Genomic DNA, 23217 nt, shown 5'->3' on the forward strand with positions numbered 1-23217 from the left:
TTAACAGCCAGTGGGAGGTGGTGGTAGTGGTGGTGGTGGTGGAGCATCAGAGAAAATTACTCCATATGCTCCCACTATGCAGCATTCTCTTTCATCTGTGTCTGATCATAAAAAATGTGAGGTGCAAATATCACAGCTTCAGAGGAGGCAGCGGAGGCAGATGCAGCTCTGCGACAAGAATCATGTGAAGGGGCAGAGATGGGGGGGTGGGTGGAGGGAGGTGACCACGCAGCCCTGGAGACTGTTACATAACAAATACTGCAACCATGCTGGAAAAAGCTGATGCATCTCATCACTTCTTATTCTGTGAGTGGCTTAAATAAATTAGTAAGACTTTGTCAGTGGCTTCCTTTTTGATGACTGTGTATTAAAATGCAAGTATATTTTAATGTGTAGGATTTTCTCTTCTTCTTACTTGAATGAATATTTTGAATAAAGAACTGCAATGCTATTATTATTATTATTATTATTATTATTATTATTATTATTATTATTATTAGTGGGTGGGCGGGGGGACCAGTGAGCTCATCCTCCCCGAGCTCTCCACAGGTGATTGGTGGCATTCACCCTCCAATCACAATTCGCCTGCAAAGTGGCTTGGTGGTCAGTTTGGATCTTTTTTTGTCGAAGTAACCTTAGCGAACTGTCCAAGTTTACCGTGAGCGACGGGATATCACTTTCTCCACCCCAGCCTTTGTTTCCGGTGACCTCTCACAGTGAGTTAACCGCACTTTCAACAGTAAGAAATATATAATCGTTTTCCTCTGAGGCGTCCTGAGGGGAGCTAACCAGCGTTAGCATTGGGCTAGCATGACAACCACAAGAAGAACTGCCATCATCATCATCCTCCCCTGTGGCTTTGCTAGCAGCAGGTAAGTTGCAAGTCCGGCTCAAGCTAGTTTCCCCCGTGGTGTTTTGATGGGAATCGAAAGGGGCGCGTTTCGATCGCGGACAAGTTAGTTGCGAGTTAAAATTAAACTGTTGGCAGTCTGTCCGCAAACTGTTAGCTGGCTGGTAAATGGCGCAGGGTCAGGGTAACTCGGCTAAGCTAGCGTTAGCAGCCTGTCAGCTAGCCTCGGTGTCGCTGTTCTTGTGCAAACACAGCTGTGTCTGATCTTTGGGCTCGAAACGAATTATAAACCCGTGAAAAGCTGCTTTGTAATCGGCTTCGTCGCGGTGCATGCTTGTCGTCCACATTTGCTAAGACGATTTCTGCCTCTTTTTTTCTTTATTCCCCCGGTCGTGTCCTCTTCTATTTACCCCTCCACTCTTCCATATATGGGTTTGCACTAATGTGCACTCTGTGATGTTGTAGCAACAAAACTTGGGCTACATTATTAAACACAATCCTGAGGATATCGCTTCTAAAATCAATGCATACGCGTCATTTGAATTGAAAAGGAGCAATCGCGGATGTGATAATTCGAGTGCGGTTTGTGTTGTAGTATTTGTCAAATCTTGCTCCAAATGTTCTCCCAATGATTCTACGTATTGCAGTGTATGATTGCAATTAAAGCCCAGTAAAGAAGAAAACGTGACAATAAACGCTTATATGGCACATCTCAGTGGAGATCAAATCATATTAACCATGTATTTTGGGCATATTAGACTCCTAACTATGCTTTTTATGTTCGTATGTCTTTCTTGCCACTTTGTTTCACAGGTCTTCATTATGGACTACAGATGTGACTCGACTCCTCCCAAATGGATGATCATCATGTCAGCCTTCCACATCTGTATCACTCACTCATGCCCACCGGGATTGTCATCCGCCCTTGCAGGTTATTTGCATTTATCTTTCTCATCCTATTTAGTTATGACATGAAAATGTGTATTACTGACATATGGTGTACCCCTAAAAGCCAGGTAGCCATGGTCAGGGTTGTGTTGCCCAGAGCGGCCACACGCCCTTATTTCTCAGTTGTTGCAGTGCCAAATTTTACCCACATATGTATTGTACTTATGCATATATCTTCTCAGTGTATGTCTGGACACAAGTGCCTGAATTCTCTGACATCATATGTACACAACATTGCTTGTATGTAGACAGGTGTGGTGTGCAAACAGTTAAGAGGATAGTTAGTGGTAAAACCTGAGAATGTGGAGATTATTCTTTGAAACATCTGTAATGAGGTTTTCTCGAGTCCTGCAAGGAGGAAGTTTGTCTTATGTAGGATTTGGTGTTTCCATATTGATTCTTACTGAATATACTCAATATCTGGTCCTATTAATTACCATTTACATCTTTACATTCAAAGCAATGTGCCTATAACTGTAATTTTGAAGTAATATTATTGCACTTATGTGTGTGTACCTCTGTGCCTTTGGGCCAGTGTTGAGTGTGCTGAGTGACCAAGGTATCAGCCATGTGTCCCTTCTTTTTGCAAGCCTCTCTTATTGGCTACATTTAAATCAAGCACAAGTGTGATGTTTTGCAGCTGTTAGGACAAGTCATATAATTTTGTTGACTCTTGTCATTTGTGCAAACACACTGCCTTCAGTACTTCAGAATTGATCAGCTCTGGAAGGGTCTGGGTCCTGTTCTGGGTGTGAGGCAACAAAGATTGGTTTGATTTCAATAAACACTCACAGTACTGTGTTGGAAAAATGCCAGAGACATGTCTCATATAACAGGTGATCAAATGGAAATAACATTGCAGTACATCTGTAAAGTGCAGAAGGACGTGTCAAGATGCACATTTTTCCCCACCGTTGAAGCTTTTGGGCCACAGCAGCAGAAGACTGTGCTGATTTTCACATCTGACAGTCACGAACAAGAAAATGAAGCGACACCGGGATGAAGCTACACTTGATCACAAAAAGTGACAGTTGACCAATTAAACATTGTTGCCTGTTTCAGTGTATTTTCATTGTTGTTGCTTGGGAAGGCTTGAATCCATGGATCTGTCCTACCCTCATTGTGGTCATATACGTCATATAAGGACCATTAGAAGTATTATTACCATGTTGGTAATGGCCAGGTACATACTGTTGTCTAGTGATCAAAAAGATGATACACATTGTAAAAAAAAATGACAAAGGAGCTTCAGTAATTTAAAGAGTGCTTGACTGTGTTTTTGGACTTTTAGGACCGTTAATTTAAAGAATACATCAGTGTACTGTTAAAGTCAGGGAATAACTAAATTAACTCTGATGTCTCCAAAATATATAACTTCACATTTCATCCTAAACCAACATTGCATAGCTTTACGAAATTGGTATTTACTGCGCAACCATTTTATTATGAGCTGTCTCTATTATTGTGTCCACCCCTCTGCAGGTGCATGTATAATACGTGAGTGAACACAGAAAGCATTCATTTGTAACCAGAGTGTATGGTTGTAGTGTGTTAGTGCTTGTACCACACGGTGGCGATATTTGCAAAACAATGATTCTAATAGGAAGAACATGTCCTATTTTAGGTTGCGCACTAATTTTAACGCACGACGGAAGTTTGAAATAGCGTGTGTCCTTGAAAGGTTAAAAAAAATTAATCTGACATAGCCTGCCTATGTGTGGGCCGTTGTGTTCAACCCAGAGCTGTAATCTGTTTTAATGCTGGAGTGCGACAGACGGGCGCTCGGTTTTTTTTTTTTTTTATTGCCACATTTTTTATTTATTTTTTATTTTTTTCCCCCGCTCACGTAAAGAATAAATGTGTTTTCGTACGTCACCATCAGCCTGGCGTATTATAGGATGAGGACATCCAGAGCCTGGGAAGTTTACATCCCTTCATCAGCATCCAGCATCTCGCCCCCACCGTCGTTACTTCCCCCCTCCTCCTTCCCCCGTACCCCAAGGGTCTCGCGAGCGCGCACGCGTGCGAAACTGCGTGGGAATGGCTGTTTGTGTGATCGAGGGGGTTGGGCCGCTCGGAGCGAGCGGAGAGCTGCATGAGTTTGTAATGTCCGCCATGTTGGCCATGGCGTATTGAACCGGGGAGGAACAGCGGAGCCTAGGAAAAAAGAGACCGACAGAGAGCGACCGCGACCCGGGCCCGCCCGGCTCTGTTCGCGCTGTTACGGACCCAAGCTTGCCTTCAATCGACCGGCTGACTCCTAGAGACCGTCACAGATTCATCCATGAGAACTCGAGGCAGAACTGCTGTTATTCTTAGCAGATCGAATAGATTTATGCTGCATCTTTTAATATAAAAATGAGTAAATTGTCGTTTCGGGCACGGGCGCTGGATGCTAGTAAGCCTCTACCCGTCTTCCGCTGCGAGGATTTGCCTGACCTGCACGAATATGCCTCAATCAACCGGGCAGTGCCGCAGATGCCAACTGGGATGGAAAAAGAGGAGGAATCGGTATGTTTTCTTTATTGGTGGCCGGCTGGTGGTGGATCACTTTAGCTGTGTTTTCATGTCGAGGGGCGCCACTATGTTGCCTGCGCAAGCTTGTGCAAAATGGCCGCCATAACGGCTCTTTCGTGCACACGACGGATCTCGACGAATTCTGAATATTACGACCCCGCTCTACCACATGTGCCATTATAAGGTTGCAGGGGTTTGATATTTTATTCGTAAGCCGTGTTGTGTGCATTTGTTTCACTTCAAACTGCCACTGAAAGCACAAAGAAGTCACGTGACTTGTATCTGTTCCACCATTTTGTTGACTTTCTCCTCGGTAAAGGCGAGCGGGGATAGGCCTTGGACGTTGTGTGCTTTCCGTGAACGAATGCCAGGGGGAGACAGTGAGCCCTCAGCCCGGTTTGACAGCTAGGTGTTGCGTGTTGACAGCTCCGGCTCTGCCATGTGTGCTGCACACTGCCTGTACTTGGCGGAGAACGCAGAGGCTGAAAAAAAAGAATCTTGCAGATCCAGACCTCTATTTAATGACAACACAGACCTGCTGAATAGCGCAGGATCGTGGAAGCACAATGTGTTGCAACCTGCATGGTATGCCGATGATAGCGTTGTCCCAGAAGCGGCTTCGTTCATGTTTTCAGCATATAACATCTGTTTTGTTCACTGAATAGACGAGTGACACCAAACTGCAAAACTAAATACTTTCAAAGCATTGTAGCAGATCAAGACGCGCTTCTTTCTGCGTGTAGCTTGTAAACAGTTCTGAGTTCAATGAATTTACTTTGCAATGTCTACATAATTCATATAGAAAATATAATTCAGCCTTTTTTTTTTTACCCCTCTGTGTGATTGGATTGTCCCCCATCTTTTTGGAGTATATTTCTGTTGTTTAATATTACTTTTATCTTGTCAGAGTTTGATCTTGTGGGATCAGTATTGCTTCTTTTATAAAGTAGGTTGATATTACATGTTACATCATTTTTGAATGTGGAAATGATTTGCTTTGTACACAGATTATGTCAAACCTGTGATTGTAACCTGTTTGGACCACAACTTGTCAGTCTGGATGTGGCTCAGATAAAGAGTTTGAATCATAAATAAAGTAGGATAACTCCATTTAACTCACTGTTAACTGCTAACCATGCAAGCTTTCTAACTAAGCCTAATCGTATACAGTTTTTGCCCAAACTCTTCTGGGGTTTGGTAGATTATTAATGTGGTTGTCAGTTAATAGCTGGTTGTTCCTGCTGGACGTAGATAAAGCATTAATGGTTAGTGCTGGTTAGGGCGGGTGTCTGTTACCCCTCCTGACCTGCTCTGCTGAATTTCTCTCCGTCACCTCGTCAGCAGGAGGGCCCCTCTATGCTGCCGAGATGCCTCAGCAGACACAAACACAAGGAAAGCGAACGCGGGGCGTGCAAAGTCAGCAGAAATCCTGCCCCCCTGCTGGCCCTCCCCCACCTACTGTACACATACACACAGCGGCATTACATAACACAGTGACAGAAGAGATAAAGAGGACAGTTTTACTACAAGGCTGTGCATGGCTTAGCTCCCTGACCCACATCCTGTCCAGCAACAATGGACTGTTGGTGTGCCGGGTTGACTGACATGTTTCCTGAGAGTCACGTCTTTTTAAGAGTAAGCACGATTTGTGATCTGGATGCGATGCAAGCATTGATAGTGTGAGCACACATATGAAGGGACATCTTTCTGTAACCTGTTGGCAGGTTGTTCTTAGAAAGAATACATCCGGTCTCAGCAACAATACAAATCTGTTGCTAATGGACTTCTTTTTTGGCTCAACTTAATCACCAAAATAAGTGCCTCTGTGTGTCTGCCTGATCAGCATTCATGCCATCAAACCTGTCAGAAATAATCAACATCTAAAAGCACAATTTGTGCGCCATCAGTGGTCGCAATGGAACTGGAAATCTGGCACTCTAATCTCGAATAATCTGTGCATGCACAATGTCCCGGGAAGTATAAAACAGTTCACCTGCTGTTCTCCACTGAGGGTTTTTTTTCAACAGACGTTACACAGGTCTGTGTTCTGTTCTGAGGATTTGTATTTCAGTGTTCTGTTGCAGTGTGTAGAAGCAGTGCACAGGAGAACATTTTGTCCTATTGTTACAGCACGGCGTCTGTAATTGTTCCATTTGCACTCATAGTTAACCGTGCACATTCATCAAGTCCCATTCAGAGGAGCAGGTGTGGCATGTCAGGAATCACAAGTGTCACCGTGATGCCGGTGGTCTCAGTAGAGTCTGCAATTTAGGGAAGGACACAAGAAGAAATCGAGTATTTCATAATTATGTGTGCTGTTTGCATAATAAATGGCTGTCGATTATTGAGTAGTGATTAGAAAAAACAAATAGGAAAATGAAAAAAGTGAAGTTAAGGTGCCTCTAAATACTAAAATCGTTGTAGTACTTAAAATAAAGAGAGCTTGCTACGATGATGACGAGCAATTTGAAGGAGCACGCCCTCATTGCAGTTGCATAGCTCTTATGTGCAGCGTGTTTTCCTGCATTGATCACATGGTCTGTGTGAGTTTTGTTGCATGTAAAAGGACGTAGCAGTCGCTTTGTCTTTTGTTGCATGCATTGCGGTGCTTTGTGGATTTTAGGTGCAGCATATACTTCGGCTCACAGAGCAGATCGCCTTCCTCGAGACTCGCTCGCTTTCCTCTGGTCGACATGAGCTGAAAACACCTGCTGGAGGCCACACTTTTTGTTGCCATGGCAACCTTTATTGGAGTCATCTATTTTTCTTGGGAACATTTAATGGAAGGAACGCGTGGTGCCGCGAAAAATAGATTTTCATTTGTGTCTCCTCTATCTGCATCTGTGGCTGCGAGAGAAAGCAGCACTGCCGCTGTGAAGTCTCCACAGTCCCTGAACGTCTCATGCAGAAAGAACAAGAGAGTTGGAGATTCAGTGTTGGTTTGTGATTTCTGGGGTGAGAGGCAGTGCAGTTAGGGACCCGTCTGTAGCTGAGGGGTTTCAGCGTTGGTGCCCACTGTGCATCCATTAATGTTCATTTGTGTTTTCTCTTGAAATGTCCTTTAACTCCTCTCATATATAAGATAACTCAGAATTTCAGCATGGACAACTATTAAAAAAAAATAGAGTTTTGCATATGGTAAAGACATCTCAACTTTACATTTTGCTAAGAAACAAACAGTTGCGAGACTTCCTAGAATAAGCTATATTACTCGTTCCCATGTGCCATTCACAAAAGCTCTTTATCCCCACTCACCCAATTCCTCAGCAGAGGAAATCCCAGGCTGTGAACCATGGTCGTGAGGATCACAGCTGCGAAAGATCAGGATATCTTTAGGTCAGAGGCAGCTCAGGGTAGCCTGCTGAAATCTGCCTAACTGATATCCTCTGCAGAAGCGTGCAAAGGCGGGTCTGGGCCCTGCTCGGTTTTAATTGGTTCCCCACACTCACTCATTACGCAGGTCCCTTAACCCGCAGAGCTCAGGGTTCATCGGCATGTCAGACACGGAGTTCACAGAGGACGATTTTTGAGGATGTGTTTGACGAGTAGCATGACAGAACAACCCCTGCACCGTATTGGTTCAACATTGGCTCTTGACTTCACATAAGGTCGCGTCACACAGGCCGATGACTCCTTAATGAAGCAGTAGTCTGTGCATGTGTTTGCAAGCATCTGTTTGTCATCAGCAACCTCAAACTTCCAGCTACACACAATCATTCCATGGATGTTTAGAAGAAACAAATTTTACTTTTCGACTTAAAAACATGGTTGTTGGAGGAAGTAGAAGGGCCCTGTTTTTGAATCCACTGAAGGCCTGCGGCCTTTCTGTGTGAAGTTTGTATGTTCAAGGGTTGGAGATAGTGTGTTGGTGTGAATTCAGGTCTGAATAGTTGTATGTCTACTGTACATCACCTCATTATGCAGTGTGATTAAGACGAGTTACTATGACCCGGTACATACCATATGTTTAATGTAAATGTTCTCTAATTCAAGACGCGACTCCCTTCAACACAGGTGTACAGTAACTTTTTTCGTAATCGTCACACGTGGCATCCCCCACACCTGTGATTTGCACACGTGAACATGCCAGATTCAGTCGTGTTTAGAGCAACGTGCCAGCCTAAGTTGGTGACAAATTGGTAGTGATTTGTGAATAGATGGCAATTTATTTGCGGTTGTTCACATGTTCACACCCCATACTCTTTTCGAGCCACCGACTAGCAGGCAGTGGGAGTTGGGTGTTACCTGAATCCTCTCAGGTGAACACTTTGACTTTAGCCCCAAAGTCCTCAAGGTTAAATTCACAATGGTCCAATCAACACAATAAGCTGTTTGCTTTGTGTATTGGTTGTGGAGAAAGTGTACAACGCTTGGCTTGAGGATAAGCTTACCAGGGGCAGATGGTTCATCTCTGGACACATGCTGTGTCCTTTCATGCCAGCTCACAGCTCCGATGTGGTTCTCCTGCTAGTCCACGCAGGGCTCCTCATAGCTTTGGATTATACTAAAGGCCCTAACCACTTAAAACACCCACCCAAGTGTGACAGTGTCTTAAATGTAATATTTATTTGCTACTGAAGATTAGCCGTGGTTTCGCTAATGCTCACGTTTGCCAGCCACAATTGGTATGTCAGTGAACACTGACCTATATCTCAAAATCCACGACAAACTGTGGCTGTGAAAAAAATGTGTTGTGCAAAATGAGTAGGAGCCCCGTTAAAATACTTGTTAGAGCAAGATGGGCCTCAGTCAGTCGGACGGGATTGGCCATCTGTTGCATCAACTGCTGAGTGAAGGCCTGCAAATACTCTGCACTACAGAGTGAGTGTACATTTGTAATACGCTGCAGTGTCTTTGATGCAGATGTTATTCCTGGGGCTTAAAGTAGGTCTATGCTTGTTTTGATCAATAATAAAGATGTTTATATAGGAGTATCAGTCATATGTTACTCAGGCATGTTTGTTTGTGTGGGATTCTTCTTAGCATCACATTTTTAGGTGACTATCAGATTACATAATGTAAAAGCATTCAGCGCTGGCTGAGTTCAAGAGTCAAACTGCATGACTCATTTGCTAACGTCCTTGTTTGTGCAACTTAGTTAACGCACCAGATTTTCTGCTGGAGAAACTAGCAGGTATTTCACCTCTGATTCCATGACTCAAAATGTGCAAACTCGCAGGACACATTTTCTTTTCCCACTAACTTTGTGACTTGTTCTAGCAGGGAGTTGCAACAATTGCAAACAGTGAGTCAGTGTTGTGATAGTAGGGTCACCTGTACACGGCTCAAAGTGATGTCTTTGCGAGAGCACACATGCTTTGAAGTACAAGTACACTGACTGAATCTCACCTCTGTGTACTCGCAGTGGCTCGACACACTGATACTCCTTGTATCTCATCGACAGAACCTTTTCAACACCCCCAATCCTACAGCATTCTTCCACCAATGACTCATTTCTGACATACAGCATTGAGAACTGTGATGGTATGTCTAGGCGTAACATACTATGAAAAGTAGTATGTTCTGCCTGTTGAGACAAGCTTAGACAAATGATTAAAGGGAAAGTAATAATTGATAAGTGCCAGAAAAAAAAAACATTGGAAGATACTCAGTAAAAGGATTTGGAGGATATGTGACTGTGGTCGTTCTATCTGCTTTGAAATGCTTTGCTTCTGAGTAATTGCCATCATGTTTTGCACTAATTTCAATAGGGGAGGCCATGATACCTCTTACATGCTTCAGGAGTAATTCTAAGATGTAAAAAAACAACATAAAAAATGAAATTCATGTCTTTTCATTGAGTTGTTTTAGTTGTATATTTTTTACATCATATTTCTCTGTATACAACCCTGATTCCAGAAAAGTTGAAACAGTGTGTTAAACATGAATAAAACAATGTGCAGACTTGCTAAAGACAGTACAAAGACAGTATATTTAACATTTTACCTCATCAGTGTCATTGATTTTTGGTTCATTGGTGACAGGTGATAGTATCATGATTGGGTTTGAAAGGGACATCTTCAAAAGGCTCAGCTGTTCATAAGCGAGGATGTGTTGAGGTTCAGCACTTTGTGAACATGATTGTTCAAAGGATATCACATGGGCACTGGAACACTTCGCAGAACTGTTGTCGGTGAACACAGTTTGTTTGCAAATGATTGCATTCTGGATGTATTTACTTTTGACACAGCGTCCTTTTTTTTTTTTTGCAATCAGGATTGTAGCTTCTGAAAAATACTGTACTTATAAAGTATCCTGCTACTCTAATCCTGGTTTGGGATTGTAATCTCCTCATGTTAGATGTCATTTCCCGGTGATTGTGCTGAGGCTTGTGTAGAATGACCTCATGATGCTCTGCTGTTCACCACATTAATTAATACAGGAATCTGTACTCTTATGTCCTGAACATTTGTGTTGAAAGTTCTGGAATATCTGGTTGTTTTGTGGTTGTTAGTCCTCTCTGAACTTGGACTTGGTTCCTGTATGCAGTATATCTGGAAAGAAATGGCAAATTCATTAAACTCCTGGTGAAAGTGTTTTTTTCACAAACTAAATCAAGCTTTATTCCCATCCCATTACCCTCCAGTATATTTATTTGTTGATGCATATCCATGTAATGAAGTGATATTTATGAAAAACAGTTCCTGTCTGCTGGTTGATAAACTTTTCCTTGCTAGTGTGAGCTTGTCTCTTGGTGAAAAAGAAGAACATACAACCAAATAAAGACAAGGATTTCTTGAAAAAAAAAAAAAAAAAAAGGTGTGCAGAGCTCCTTAAATTGCAGACAGTCTGTCGTTAACAGCTGTTTTCTATCTCTCTTCCAGGAGCACCATCTCCAGAGGGCCATCTCGGCACAGCAGGTATACGGCGAGAAACGGGACAACATGGTTATACCCGTCCCCGAGGCAGAGCGCAACATCACACACTACGAGTCCCTCTACCCCGGGGAGTTCAAGATGCCAAAGCAGCTTATTCACATACAGCGTGAGTAGCAGGCCGCTTGCAACAGGATTATCCTCTTAGCTGTGTTAGTGGTCTGCGAGCACGTGGTGATGTTGTTGCTGTTCGGATGCACCGGGTGTGCCCGATTTCAGGGGCTTTATGCTGCCGATTGAGAGATTTGTCTATTTAAGTTCAGGTTTTGTGGAGCAGTTAGGTATTACTGTGGCCGCAATGTCAGTCCAACTGGCTCCTAAGTAAGTAGGTCTCATTTGTGTCGAGTTGTGCTATAAAAATGAATAGATTTTCATAGAGAAGCCCTGTATGTGGGCACTAAAATTCACTACCTTGTGTGGATAATCAAACACAGCAGTGTTGCAGGTTTCATGTGGGAAAAGGTCATCAGCATGTCTGTCTTGATACACATGTGTTACATTATTGCCCCAAGAGGGTCTGACAGCCGATGTGTGATGTCAGAAAATTTCTGGAAATGTTTGAACAGTCTCCATGAGTGACAAGAAGCTAAAGGTTAGTAGGTTATTGATAGAGAAAAAATGGAGGATTGCACTAACAGCACGATCCATTCTGAATTGAATCACGTGAAATAATGAAGTGCTGTAGCTGCCTTCTAACACCAGTGCCATTGCCTAAGACTTCACACATCTGCACACTGTGCAAATATTTTACACACACCCCATTACACTGCTGCCAGCATCTGGTCAACAGTGTCGTGTTATTGGTTGCAGGCTGCAAGTGTGGTTTGTTTTCTGGTTCCTAAAATGACAATAAAAGTTCCTTCATCTGGAGAGAATGGCATTAAACAACAGACAGGAAGTCACAATGAAGTATTTCTCAACAAAAATATGAGAACAAATTCCATCTGCTTGCTGTGGACTGCGACCGTTAGACGCACTGTGCTCGAATTGGTAACAAGTAAATCAGAGGGACAGCTACAGCGGAAATGTTCACCATAATTGTGCAGGACTGTTTTTCTGTTATCTAGCAGTTGTAAATGTGGGTCAGCGAGAAGGAATGCAGCATAGCTTTCCCAATGCTTCAGGTTCTGGCAGGTTAATGGGCTGATTGTAGTGGGGTGACAGTGCAGTAAGCATATGTTTCTGTAATGCAGTGGTCACGGTCGCTGATGGATTACAACAGCCACTTCCCCATTTTACCAGACTAATATGTCTGGAGAATCTTCAGGCCATGGCTGGGGATTCTGGCCAGACTGACTGGTTGGGTGAAAAACCTAAGCCCCAGGCAATATTTGGAACAGAACCAAACACAAGCACAGTGCTTTGTCATGATGAAGTGGTGTGTCTGTGTTTTGAGCAAAATTTGGCAGTAGCTGCGTGAAGATAAAGATGCCTGCATTTCATACCCCGTGGGATGTGTTTATTGACTTTGCCTGAATATGCTGCTGCTCTTGCCTGGGTCCAGACCTTTGAAACTGCCCACTCCACCGAGTTCAGTTGACTCCATCAGAGTTGGGCATTGTGACATGAAACAGCAGATTCTCGGCTGAAAAAGCAGACGATACAACGAGTGCCACCGGCGGGACTAATGAAATTGACAAGCTGCATGCTGGAACCAAGGAGGAAACTGTCAAACTGGACTTTGTCCATAAAATATAACCCCAACACATTTAAAGTTTTTTGCAAATTCTGTATTTTCTGTTAAATTGTTTCTGAATTCTATGTTTTACGGTTGAAGCACGTTATGTCATCATAAGGAGTGTCTAATCACACGGATGAATAAAAGTTCAACAATCCAGTCAGACAGCGTTCCAAATTTAATGAGTGTCCATGAATTTGATGGATCTTCTGCAGAATAGCCTCCAATAGCAGCTCAAACACACCTTTTTAGAAATAAATCGCATCCACATTTTGGCAATTTCCACAATATTCTGCACTTCACAGAATATTTCTCTCCTCAAATTGTTTTAGAAATATATTTTATTGAGCTGTAATGTGAGAAAGTTTGTGACCTGGCTGCCACATTGAACACAAACGAGCCAAAACCAAGCACTGCACAACTGGCAATACGTCACCCACCAGTCGGTGAATTCGTTGGTCCGGTGCATCCAGAATCATTGGTTAGGGGAAATTTAGTCACCCTCCCCCATGGATATTTCTTTTGAGTGGCGGTAGTGTCAGACTGAAGATGGAAACGGGGTTTAATGACTTTACAATTCTGTCTGATAACCAGCAACTGCCGTTAAGTAGAAGTGAATCTGCATTATGACATCATGACATGGCTTTATTACACTATGATGGGTCACATTTGCCTGACATATCTAATGTAAGACATGCCTCAGACTTTGTGAAAATTGTGAATTTGTCTGTGCAAAGTGTGAATATGTGTTTTAATATACTCAAATATGTCAGAATTATTTGATAACCCTTCATCAAGTTTGTGCAACCTGCAGCCTGCTCAAGTGTCTTCAGTGTTTTCAGAAGTAATTTTGTGTCCTGCTCCTGAGAACTCTCAATCAATCAATACGTCCTCAGTAACCAACTCCTCTCCATCTTGCAGCTTTCAGTTTGGATACGGAGCAGCCAGACTACGACCTAGATTCAGAGGATGAGACGTTTGTGAATAAGCTGAAGAAGAAAATGGAAATCACAGCCCTGCAGTTTGAAGAAATGATAGATCGTCTGGAGAAAGGCAGCGGACAGCAGGTATTTGTCAGTCTGTGAAGGCCAAAATACTGGTTTGCATGGCATTTGCACAGAGGCATCTCTGACTCTGCTTTACACAGAATAAATAAGCCCAGTAAGTCAGATTGTGCTTCACTGTGACCTTATTATTGTTGCCTCAGTCCTTGTTTTCTTCAGTGGTTTTGGATGGCTCCTGCATGGAGTCGTCGTCATCTCTAACTAATACATGGGCTATTAAAACTCATACAACTGTCAAACTTAAAACTATAAGTCCACGAGGTGTGCATGAAGGCACTCCACCATGCTGCGGAATGCTACAAAGCTTGGTTTTGTAGTGTTTTTGACTGCAGCTTATTTAAAAAACTGCTTTTTTTCCGTGTTGTTTATATCCTTATCATACATTTGAGACATAGTATCGGTAGAATTAGCTGTGGCTCCAACCATTGCACTGACCGGGTCTTTACCATCTTGCTCCACAGCTTGTCAGTCTCCAGGAGGCCAAGCTGCTGCTGAAAGAGGATGATGAGCTGATCAAGGAGGTGTTCGACTACTGGAGCCGCAAGAGGAAAACCTGCAAAGGTGGCTCCCTCATCCCCAACGTCAAGCAGGAGAAGAGGGATGGCTCAAGCACCAGCGACCCCTATGTGGCCTTCCGCCGACGGACAGAGAAGATGCAGACCAGGAAGGTAGGAATCGAAGGCCAATGGAAGAAGTTGTGTTGTTGTACCTGCTACATGCAAATTGTGGCTCCTTGGTGGTCTAGCAGTTGGAGTCCTTAATCTTAAAGAGCAAAGGTGTCGTTTTAACCCAGTGTGTGTGCCTGGGGATGTTGTTCTTTATGTACTATGCCTGTATGAATGTAGCCATAAATCCATCTTAGATGTGAAGCTTGTGTTGGTTGCACCAGTACATTAGCTAGTAGTAGTATTTATTACCCACAAATCAAAGCTTTAAAAACAATTGAAAGCCTCAGCAACTTGATGTGTGAAAAGGTTTCACTATAAATGGGAACACTCTTAACTTTATGTCTGAACGATCACCGCCCCATTCTCAGAACCGAAAGAACGACGAGGCGTCGTATGAGAAGATGCTGAAGCTGCGCAGGGACCTGAGCCGAGCCGTCACCATCCTGGAGATGATCAAGAGGAGGGAGAAGAGCAAGAGGGAACTGCTGCATCTCACGCTGGAGATTGTGGAGAAGAGGTGAGAAAGACCAGCCTGTGAAATTGGCCCGGAGTGAGCGTTACAGTGTTTGTGAGGGTTGTCTGCACTGTATCAGCTGCCTTGATAGGAAAGTAGCTGCTATTAGGAGGCTCATTCGCAGGGATTTATGATGGAGGAATATGATGAATGCATGTTTCGCTTGTCTGATTAAATGTCAGATGTTCGTGAGCAGATACATTTTTTGGATAGTGTTGTGTTTGGCAGCTGTGCTCTTGTCGTATCTCTTACGAATGTATCCTTGATCAGGTTTTAAAACACCGATTGTTCAGCTCCCTGCAGCTGAGAGGGTGACTGTGTCAGTGGTGGTGGTGTGGTGTTTTGGATGGCTTATGCGGTTAACCCACATGTTTGATTGGGCTTTTGTTTACTTGTCATGTTGAAATCCCAAGTAGAGGCCATTAGGATGCTGGATTGATGGTATAAGAGTCAACCACATATTTTCTGTAAAGTCAGGCTTCGCTGCTCGTGTTAATTGGGGGCACAGTTATGTACACTGTTTTGCATGCATTATCAATTTACAGTTCATCCTGTTTATTCAGTAATATCAGGAGCAAATTAGCTCATTGACTTCTCTGGCTGCTGAATCTTTTTTCCAGTCTACACTGGGCAGTATGTTTATATTATTTTGTGTTTTTAATTTCATCTTTTTCTTTTCCAGCCTCCAGTTTGAATTGTTCTTTTTTTTTGTGATCCATCTAAACATGACATCCGATTGGAATGAATTTGCTCTGAAAGTAGCTGTCAGTGTGAGCTTAAATTGGACCCTTCTCCTTGAAGTGCTTTTGATTTGTAGTGACATTTCAATTTCCTCTTGTTATCCCGGCCTGGTTTCTGCCTGTGCATCAAAGCCAGTGTTCACTCCCAGATTGGACCGCTCTATTCTCAGTAGATGGCTTCTGCGGCCCACTTCATGATATTATGCTGGTGTAGAGTGACCCAGGTGTTCTCAGTGGTGTGTGTAGTCTGACAGGGGTGTATTTTGGGCTGTTCCTATGTGCTGAAGTTGAGCTTCTTTTGTGTGTTGGCCATTACTGTATGGTGTCGACAATTAAGCATTAACCAGCAGTCATGTTGCTGAATGTTGCGGTTTGAATTGCAGTACAGTTACTCCATGTTTCATACTTGGCAGTAAATGCTGTTAATGTAAAACTTAGACAGATGAGATTAAGTTAAAGCTGCAACTACAGATTTTCTTATCACTGACTAGTCTCTGGGTTGTTTTTTAATTACAGTTACATGAAAGGAAGAAACACACAAACCTTCCTTTAGTACCTTGTGGGCCAGAAGTAGGAATTAAGCACTAACAAATCAGTGGCACCTCTTGTTATAGAGACACTCCCACTTCAGTTTGATTGTGTAGGACTGTCTAGGTGTTTTCTTTGTGTCCGTTATTCTGATTGAAATGGGATCTCTTTCTGAGAATTCTGTGAATGCGTTGCAATACAGTGATTTAATTTAACCGTAAAAAAAATCCCTAAATTGGTTTTGCAGCTGATTTATGCTCATCAACCCTTTTCTCTCTTTCCATCAGGAATGCGATGCCAGACTTTGGCAGTGAGGTGATGGCTGAGGCACTTGCGCAGCGAGCTCTGGTCAAACCTGTCTACACCATCCCCATCATTCCCTTGTCCAACAGTAACCAGTACAGACACCAGGACCACCTGGATATGAAGGACTACAAGAAAGTAAGGCCATCTACATTCACGACACACCGGCTTCCTCCTAATAATGTCAGCTACAGACTGGAAAATGGTTTTCATCCTTTCTGGCTCTTGATGAGTGTGGGCGTTGGAACAGAATGTCTGCAGAAGTATCAGAAAATGTTATTGACTTCACATTTGTCCTTCACTTGAGTCAAATCACACAGTGACAATGCTTGAAATAAGGAGCAATAAAATGCAGTATACAGTACTTTGCATTGAACACGGGCTCCAGTGAGATCTTGAGATTGAGTTTGTGGAAAGTGTAGATAATTTGGCAACTAGTCGGGAATCATTGAAAATTGTTGTCACACATAACTGATTTTTGATAAGAAGACTATTTCCACTGTAATTCTCACCCTTTACAGCCCAGGTGTTCTTGTGACTGGGTGATTTCCCTCAGAAATTCTGCAAAGAAGCGCTGACTTTTTTTTCCCCTCCAGAAAACAGAATTTAAAAAAAGATATTAAAATGATATGAAAAAATGATGTGGTAATGAACATTTGTTTTCTAAAGAACAACAAGCACTAGAGGAATTAGTTTTACCAGGTGTGTCAGTCTATTCATGGCAGGTAATCAGTTATGTCACTGAGATGGTGCGGTACATGTGCTGATTCCTTAAAGCCGGGGTGCCATATGCTGCGATAATGTAGCACTTCATTACACAGCATTGTTGTGAACTCCGTGTCACCTCTTCTCATTATAGCTTCATTAGCTCCAGTGTCCAGTAACCCTCCCCCCTGCCCTGCAGGGAGACAACTATTTCCCCCGTTTTTTCAGCTCCCTTTTCCTCTACCAGCTGGTTGACTTTTCCCTTTTGTTCCCAGACGCTCATTTTTGGTTTAACTCTGCCCCCTCATCACTCTAACCCTCACTTCTTCCATTGATTTGACACGAGTTCTTCACCGTAGAGCCCCCGCCTCTCTGTTTGCTTTGTCCCCCACGTCTAAGGACTGAATAGGATCTGACTAATCCTTGTAGAGTTGGAGTCTGTTCAGACAGGGAGGGGTCGTCCCACTGGGGAAGTTGGGGCGAGCGGTGGCACGGGCTGGATTGAGGAGGGGGGGATGGGAGATGCAGCCATCTGGCTGGGCAGCGGCATCTGGCACATGCTTCCATCTGCATATCAATGCCTCTTTTACTCACTGTTGTTTCTACACCCACTCGTCGCCTGCGCATAGACCACCAACACAAGCCTACCGCCACCAGCAGCACTGCTCTGCGTCTTGGAATGGCTTTTTGATTATGCAGACTGTAGTATAAACACTGAGCGCTGTTTCCCTCCCCTCTTCACAGCCGGAGAAGACAGAGGCAGTGCGAACCAAAAGGAAATATGAAAAGAAGCCCAAGATCCCTCCTCTGTCAGCGCCTCAACATTCAGGACCCTCCGTGTTCAATCCCAAGGACCTCAACCAGTACGATTTCCCCAGCTCAGATGAAGAGCCCTTCTCACAGGTAGCATGATTTGTGTTCAGATAAGTGTGAGCTGATTGTAACCTCTGTTGTAATGTGATTTCATATATTAAGTGTTCTTCAGCAACTCTAAAAACCATGTAATATGCCAATTGTGTCGGGTCAGTAAAAGGTAATGTTTTCAAGTCCAAAGCTCTTCATTTGCTGATATAGCTTTTATTATATAGATCCATTCAGGTTCCTCAGAGGCAGAAGAGGAGAATGACCCAGATGGCTGCTATGCGTTCAGGAGGAAGGCCGGCTGTCAGTACTACGCTGTGAGTGCCCTCCTGTGACTCCCATGCTTCTATTTATAGTGCCAACAGCAGGCTGGTCAGTCTGGCTGCCCTGGCTGTTAGTCTTCCACACCCTGCTGGACAGAACAATGCAATAATGAAGACTCACCTTTCTCTTCCAGTTTATTTCCTTGCTCTCAGTTTTAATATGTGACTTTCCTCTTGTTTTCTCTTTCTGCGTGTCCCCTTCATCTTCTCTCAGTCTCGTCCAGACCAGAGTGGCAACTGGCCCTGGGTCAGCCCGTCAGAAGGCGGGCTGGGCGACCCACGCTTCCGCTACTGTCTGACCTCGCTGAACGTGCCACGGCGCTGCATAGGTTTGGCGCGACGCCGCGTGGGCAGAGGGGGCAGGTGAGTTCAGTCTGGCTCTTTGGTTTCCTCACCCTTGCTGTGCTGCTTGGATTCTTCTGCAGGAACTCAGGCAGAATGGAAGTGGATTGTTCCCAAGCCTGGAAAATTTAGGGAAATCAAAAATGCATGACTTCATATCTTTTAAAGCACCTTTTCATCCTCTGATATTTGTGATGTAAACAATAAATGCGATGTGATCAGCTTGTTGTTCAGGTACTGTGTGCATTCATCATATTCATGATATCCCAAAATCAACATATTCAGTGACAAAAATGAAGTCTGAAAATGGTGAAATGAAATGTGTGTAGGAATGCTGCCAGCACCAATGCTGAACAGGGGGAATTCAGCCAAGTGTTGGCTGTAGCTGCTGAGGTTGTTTACCATACCAGCTCTTTGGCAGGTTACCAGCCATCATTTGGCAGGTACATTGTATTATAAATATCAGGCTGGCTGCTAAAATGATGAACATGACAGTCCCATTTTGGGATTCACCTGCCACTGTGGCCTGTAGACCAATCAGAAAACTTGGTGTCTGCCGAGTCTAAACAGCAACATGTCCTGCAGCTCAGGCTGATATCTCCTCCATAATTACACAGGCGATTGAATAAAGCACACTTGCTGGAGGAGTTAGCCAGCGGCTTCCACAGTGCCGGGTGTCGTCGAGGAGACCAACTGCGTTAGGCAGTATCTGTTTCACAGACGCACACGAGATTGGCAATGTTCTGTTTCTGTTCGCAATCAACCTTATCACCTGCCCTGAGGGAGCCTGAAGGACCAGTCGATCTGTCTTCTACAATATGATATCTGCTTATGATAGCAGGACTTGATCGTGTTAGAAAGCATGGAGCTTAGCATGTTTGTTTAGCCAGACTAGCAGTGTGCCTGCAGGGACTGCGCTGTTGGTCTGTCCATTTGTTGTTCTTTCAACGTGGCTCCAGAGTTAAATATCTCAGCAAAGATTCCTATGAAATTCAGTAGAGGCAGGCATTAGTACATCCATATGACTTTGGGTATTCACCAACATTTAAGCCAGTGCTGCACAATGTTAACATGTATCTAAAAATGCCACTCTACAGTTCTGATTTAGTTAACGACACAACCTTTCCTCTGGCCAGGCTAAAAAAGATTTGCCCCATGAGTGACAGGGATCTAAAATAGCCAGAATAGCAATGTTGCCTCTCTTTCTGTATTTTAACAAGCATTACAGCCACACGGAGCTGCAGCGTGGCTGTAAACTTTGGTAATGTTCCGTTACATAAGTGCTCTGCTCTCTACTCATGGCAGAACTGCATGTTTTCCCCTTTTTTGTGTGCAGTACCCAGCTCTATATTTGTTACTGGCCACTGGACATTGTAATTAAATGAGTGGTATGCAAGGAATAGCCATACTTGTACAACACTGGAGTCAGAACCAAAGGATGTTGATGTTGTAATGTTCTGATAATGACTCCAGCATGTTTTTCATTTCATCTGACCTCAGATGACTTGTAGTTTTTAACAGCCCACTGATGATGATTTATTATAATGATTTTTGCTTTTGCTTCAGGATCTTGTTGGACAGAGCGCACACGGATCTAGACAGCATCTGTCAGAGCCTGGACTCCGACCCGGAGCCTGAACCTCTCGCCTCACCACTTCCAAGTTCTCCGCTCCGCAACTCCAACGCCAGTACCTCAGAAACCAATACCTCGGACCCAACCAGCTCCTCCCACCTTCCCTCCTCTTCATCAGCCCTGTCGCCATCTTCGCAAACACCTATGGACCTCAGCCAGATTCTTTTGAACATTAAATCTTGCCGCTGGAGGCACTTCAGACCACGGACGCTATCCCATCACCCCTTGGGTGGAGGAGACTTGTCTCGCAGAGGATTTAGGGATTTTAGCCGGACAGTGTCAGGACTAACCCGGACCCTGTCTGGAGGAGCCAGCTCCCAGAACCGCACTGGCCCACCCCCCACGCCTGTCAATGGTGAGTCAGTTGTTTCTTTGCTATCTTTGGCATTGTACGTCTTAAAACTGCAGAGCAAAATATTTTAATTGGCCTGAAGTCAGAGTGGAAAAGTTCAGTTTGTTGCCTTATTGCGTTGTAAGCAAAGGTTTCTCAGCATCACAAGGAGCAAATTTAATGTGGTCTTGATAAGCTGTCATTCTACCACATTAGTGATTATGGCAGTCATTTCTGTGAGTAAATTTAGCAAAGCCTGATCGCCCTTTGTGTTCTCTTTGCTGTAATTAAAGAAGTCAGTCAGAGCTTTAGTCAGTTGTACAGTTTGCCTCAGTTCATTTTGCCACTGTTATCAGATGTCTTTGTTTTCGTGTGTGGTCCAACACTGGGATTTAGATTGGTCTCTTTTTTTTTTTTTAGGGTTGAACAATTAATTGAAATGTTATCGAAGTTGCAAAATGGCGAGTGCTGTGTCCAAATCACCGTAGCCTACAAACCGTGTTCTCCAGATGTGAGGGGACATGCTTGTTTGGTACAAATCACGATCGACTGAATTTTGCAGTGACATAATGACTTGATATTGTGACAGTGTTTTTGTGTCATGTTAGTGTTAGTAGTCTGTAACTCATTGTTACTCAACGCTAACATGCGCTAGAAAAAGTGAAGTAATGGTGAAGTTTTCATGGTTAAAGTAGAGGTTAGGGTCGTCGAAAGCTCCACATGCTACCTTTTTAAAAGATATATTACCTTGGTATAAACTGTACAGCAAAATCTCTTTAAGCATGACAAATTTCTGTCACCAAAGTGTAGGTAGATTGTTGAGCTCAGGCAGATGGCGAGGCAGGAAAGGCTGCCTGCTTTGACCATTAGAGGATCCTCTCTGTCAGACTTCAGCTCTTCATCTCTCAGTACAGAAAAGAAAAAAGAGAGAGAATTGCCTTTGTGGTGTGCATGGGGTGGGTTGTAATTGAAAATGTCCCCATGCATAAAATTATATGAGGTGCATTTGTTTAATTGATTTTGTGCATGTGAATATTCGATGGTGAGAAGAATAAAGTTAGACTTGAAAGCCAGCACAGCGTCGTTCAGCCGAGGCTTGCTGCTGCTCTTGTGTAACATGTTTTGATGAGGCACCTCGAAGGTAGATTGCTCTGCTCCAGCCTGGACTCCCATGATGCTGGTAAATCACACGAACTCTTTGCTTTCAAGCCTCTCTCCGTATTATAATACATTAATTCCTGCTCCCATGGCTATGTGGAGTCAATCAGGAAAAAGTCTTGTATAAATAGATTCATGAGATGTGCTGGAGTGAGTCTGGGCTGGTGGCTGCAGAGAGGGGAACTCGGTGAATGTTTGAGCCACACTGTGCTGCCTCGGGATCTTTGTAAAATGTCAAGCAAATGACAAGGGATACAAATTCATCAGAAACCTGGACTCACCTACCTCAACGTCCCAATCTGTCTGTACGCAGGCAAGTTTGAATGGAAACAGCGTCTGGCTTTGTTCAGGTTTCATTTGATGCCTTGATGTCACCGTAGTCAGCAGTTCTGGATTTTCTACACAAATCGGGGAAGTCAGAATGTATTAAAACTTAATTTGGGCAATGTCACATCTTGTGAGAAAGAAATGTATATAATTGTGGAATATTTTAAGAAACTGTTCCTTGTAAACCTACTCTCTTACTTTGTGGTAACTGTCGTGTTAATAATTCCCTGCCAATGTGAGTGTCTAGACAAACTGCTAAGAGAACACTGACAGAAATCGTCAGGACGAGGTATAAAATAGTGGCTCGCTGAAGGAATCCAGTTTTGTAATACTTGTGTAAGGAACAGAAGAGAGCCTTCGTGTGTATGTCTGTGTTTTCTCCCTCTTTGTGATCGATGCCTGTATTTGGTGAAATAACAAATAGTTGCCACCTCAAGGCTTACTTCAGTAATTAATGTGAAATGAGGTTGAAAAAAGTTATCATTTGTTCCGGAGTATGCCCACAGCATGGAGTCATGAGTGGGCGTTGCTTTGGTTTGGCGGTTTGCGAGACAGGAGCATTTATCTTGTGCTCGAGCTCAGCACGTTCTGATTCAAGAATTCAGTGTTTTTCTTATTTCGGGCCATCAGTTGGAGCAGTCGAATTCTAGCTTTTGTCTGTCCTTGTTCATGTTGTTAACGAGAGTGGATTTTAGCCTATTTTTTGTCAAATAATTTGAAAAAATACTCCCATCAGAGTATGGCTGCCCTGATTATGGCTGGATGTTGTGTGACATTTTTTGATACTGCTGGCTTTTTTTGTGAAAGACATGTTGACATGTCACAGTAGGAATAATACGTGCAAACACTAGG

At 43.5% G+C, this 23217-nt stretch overlaps 1 protein-coding gene across 2 annotated transcripts in view; it reads left to right on the forward strand.

Moving 5' to 3' along the window:
• The first annotated feature begins 603 nt into the window (after positions 1-603).
• LOC121623914 (enhancer of polycomb homolog 1-like) overlaps positions 604-23217 on the forward strand; it is a 28078-nt gene continuing 5464 nt past the window's right edge. The window contains exons 1-11 of one of the 2 annotated variants that reach the window (XM_041961444.1): positions 604-872; positions 1664-1781; positions 11140-11299; positions 13790-13935; positions 14394-14600; positions 14969-15117; positions 16670-16823; positions 18135-18293; positions 18479-18568; positions 18789-18937; positions 20483-20904. In XM_041961444.1, the coding sequence (XP_041817378.1) occupies positions 11200-11299; positions 13790-13935; positions 14394-14600; positions 14969-15117; positions 16670-16823; positions 18135-18293; positions 18479-18568; positions 18789-18937; positions 20483-20904 (1576 nt within the window). In that variant the 5' untranslated portion in view covers positions 604-872; positions 1664-1781; positions 11140-11199. Of the gene's footprint in view, positions 873-1663; positions 1782-3861; positions 4310-11139; positions 11300-13789; positions 13936-14393; positions 14601-14968; positions 15118-16669; positions 16824-18134; positions 18294-18478; positions 18569-18788; positions 18938-20482; positions 20905-23217 lie in introns of those variants that run through there. The other variant, XM_041961443.1, reaches the window with a different exon arrangement.

Source organism: Chelmon rostratus, chromosome 20 (assembly GCF_017976325.1).
Source record: "Chelmon rostratus isolate fCheRos1 chromosome 20, fCheRos1.pri, whole genome shotgun sequence".
NCBI classification, from domain to species: domain Eukaryota; kingdom Metazoa; phylum Chordata; class Actinopteri; order Chaetodontiformes; family Chaetodontidae; genus Chelmon; species Chelmon rostratus.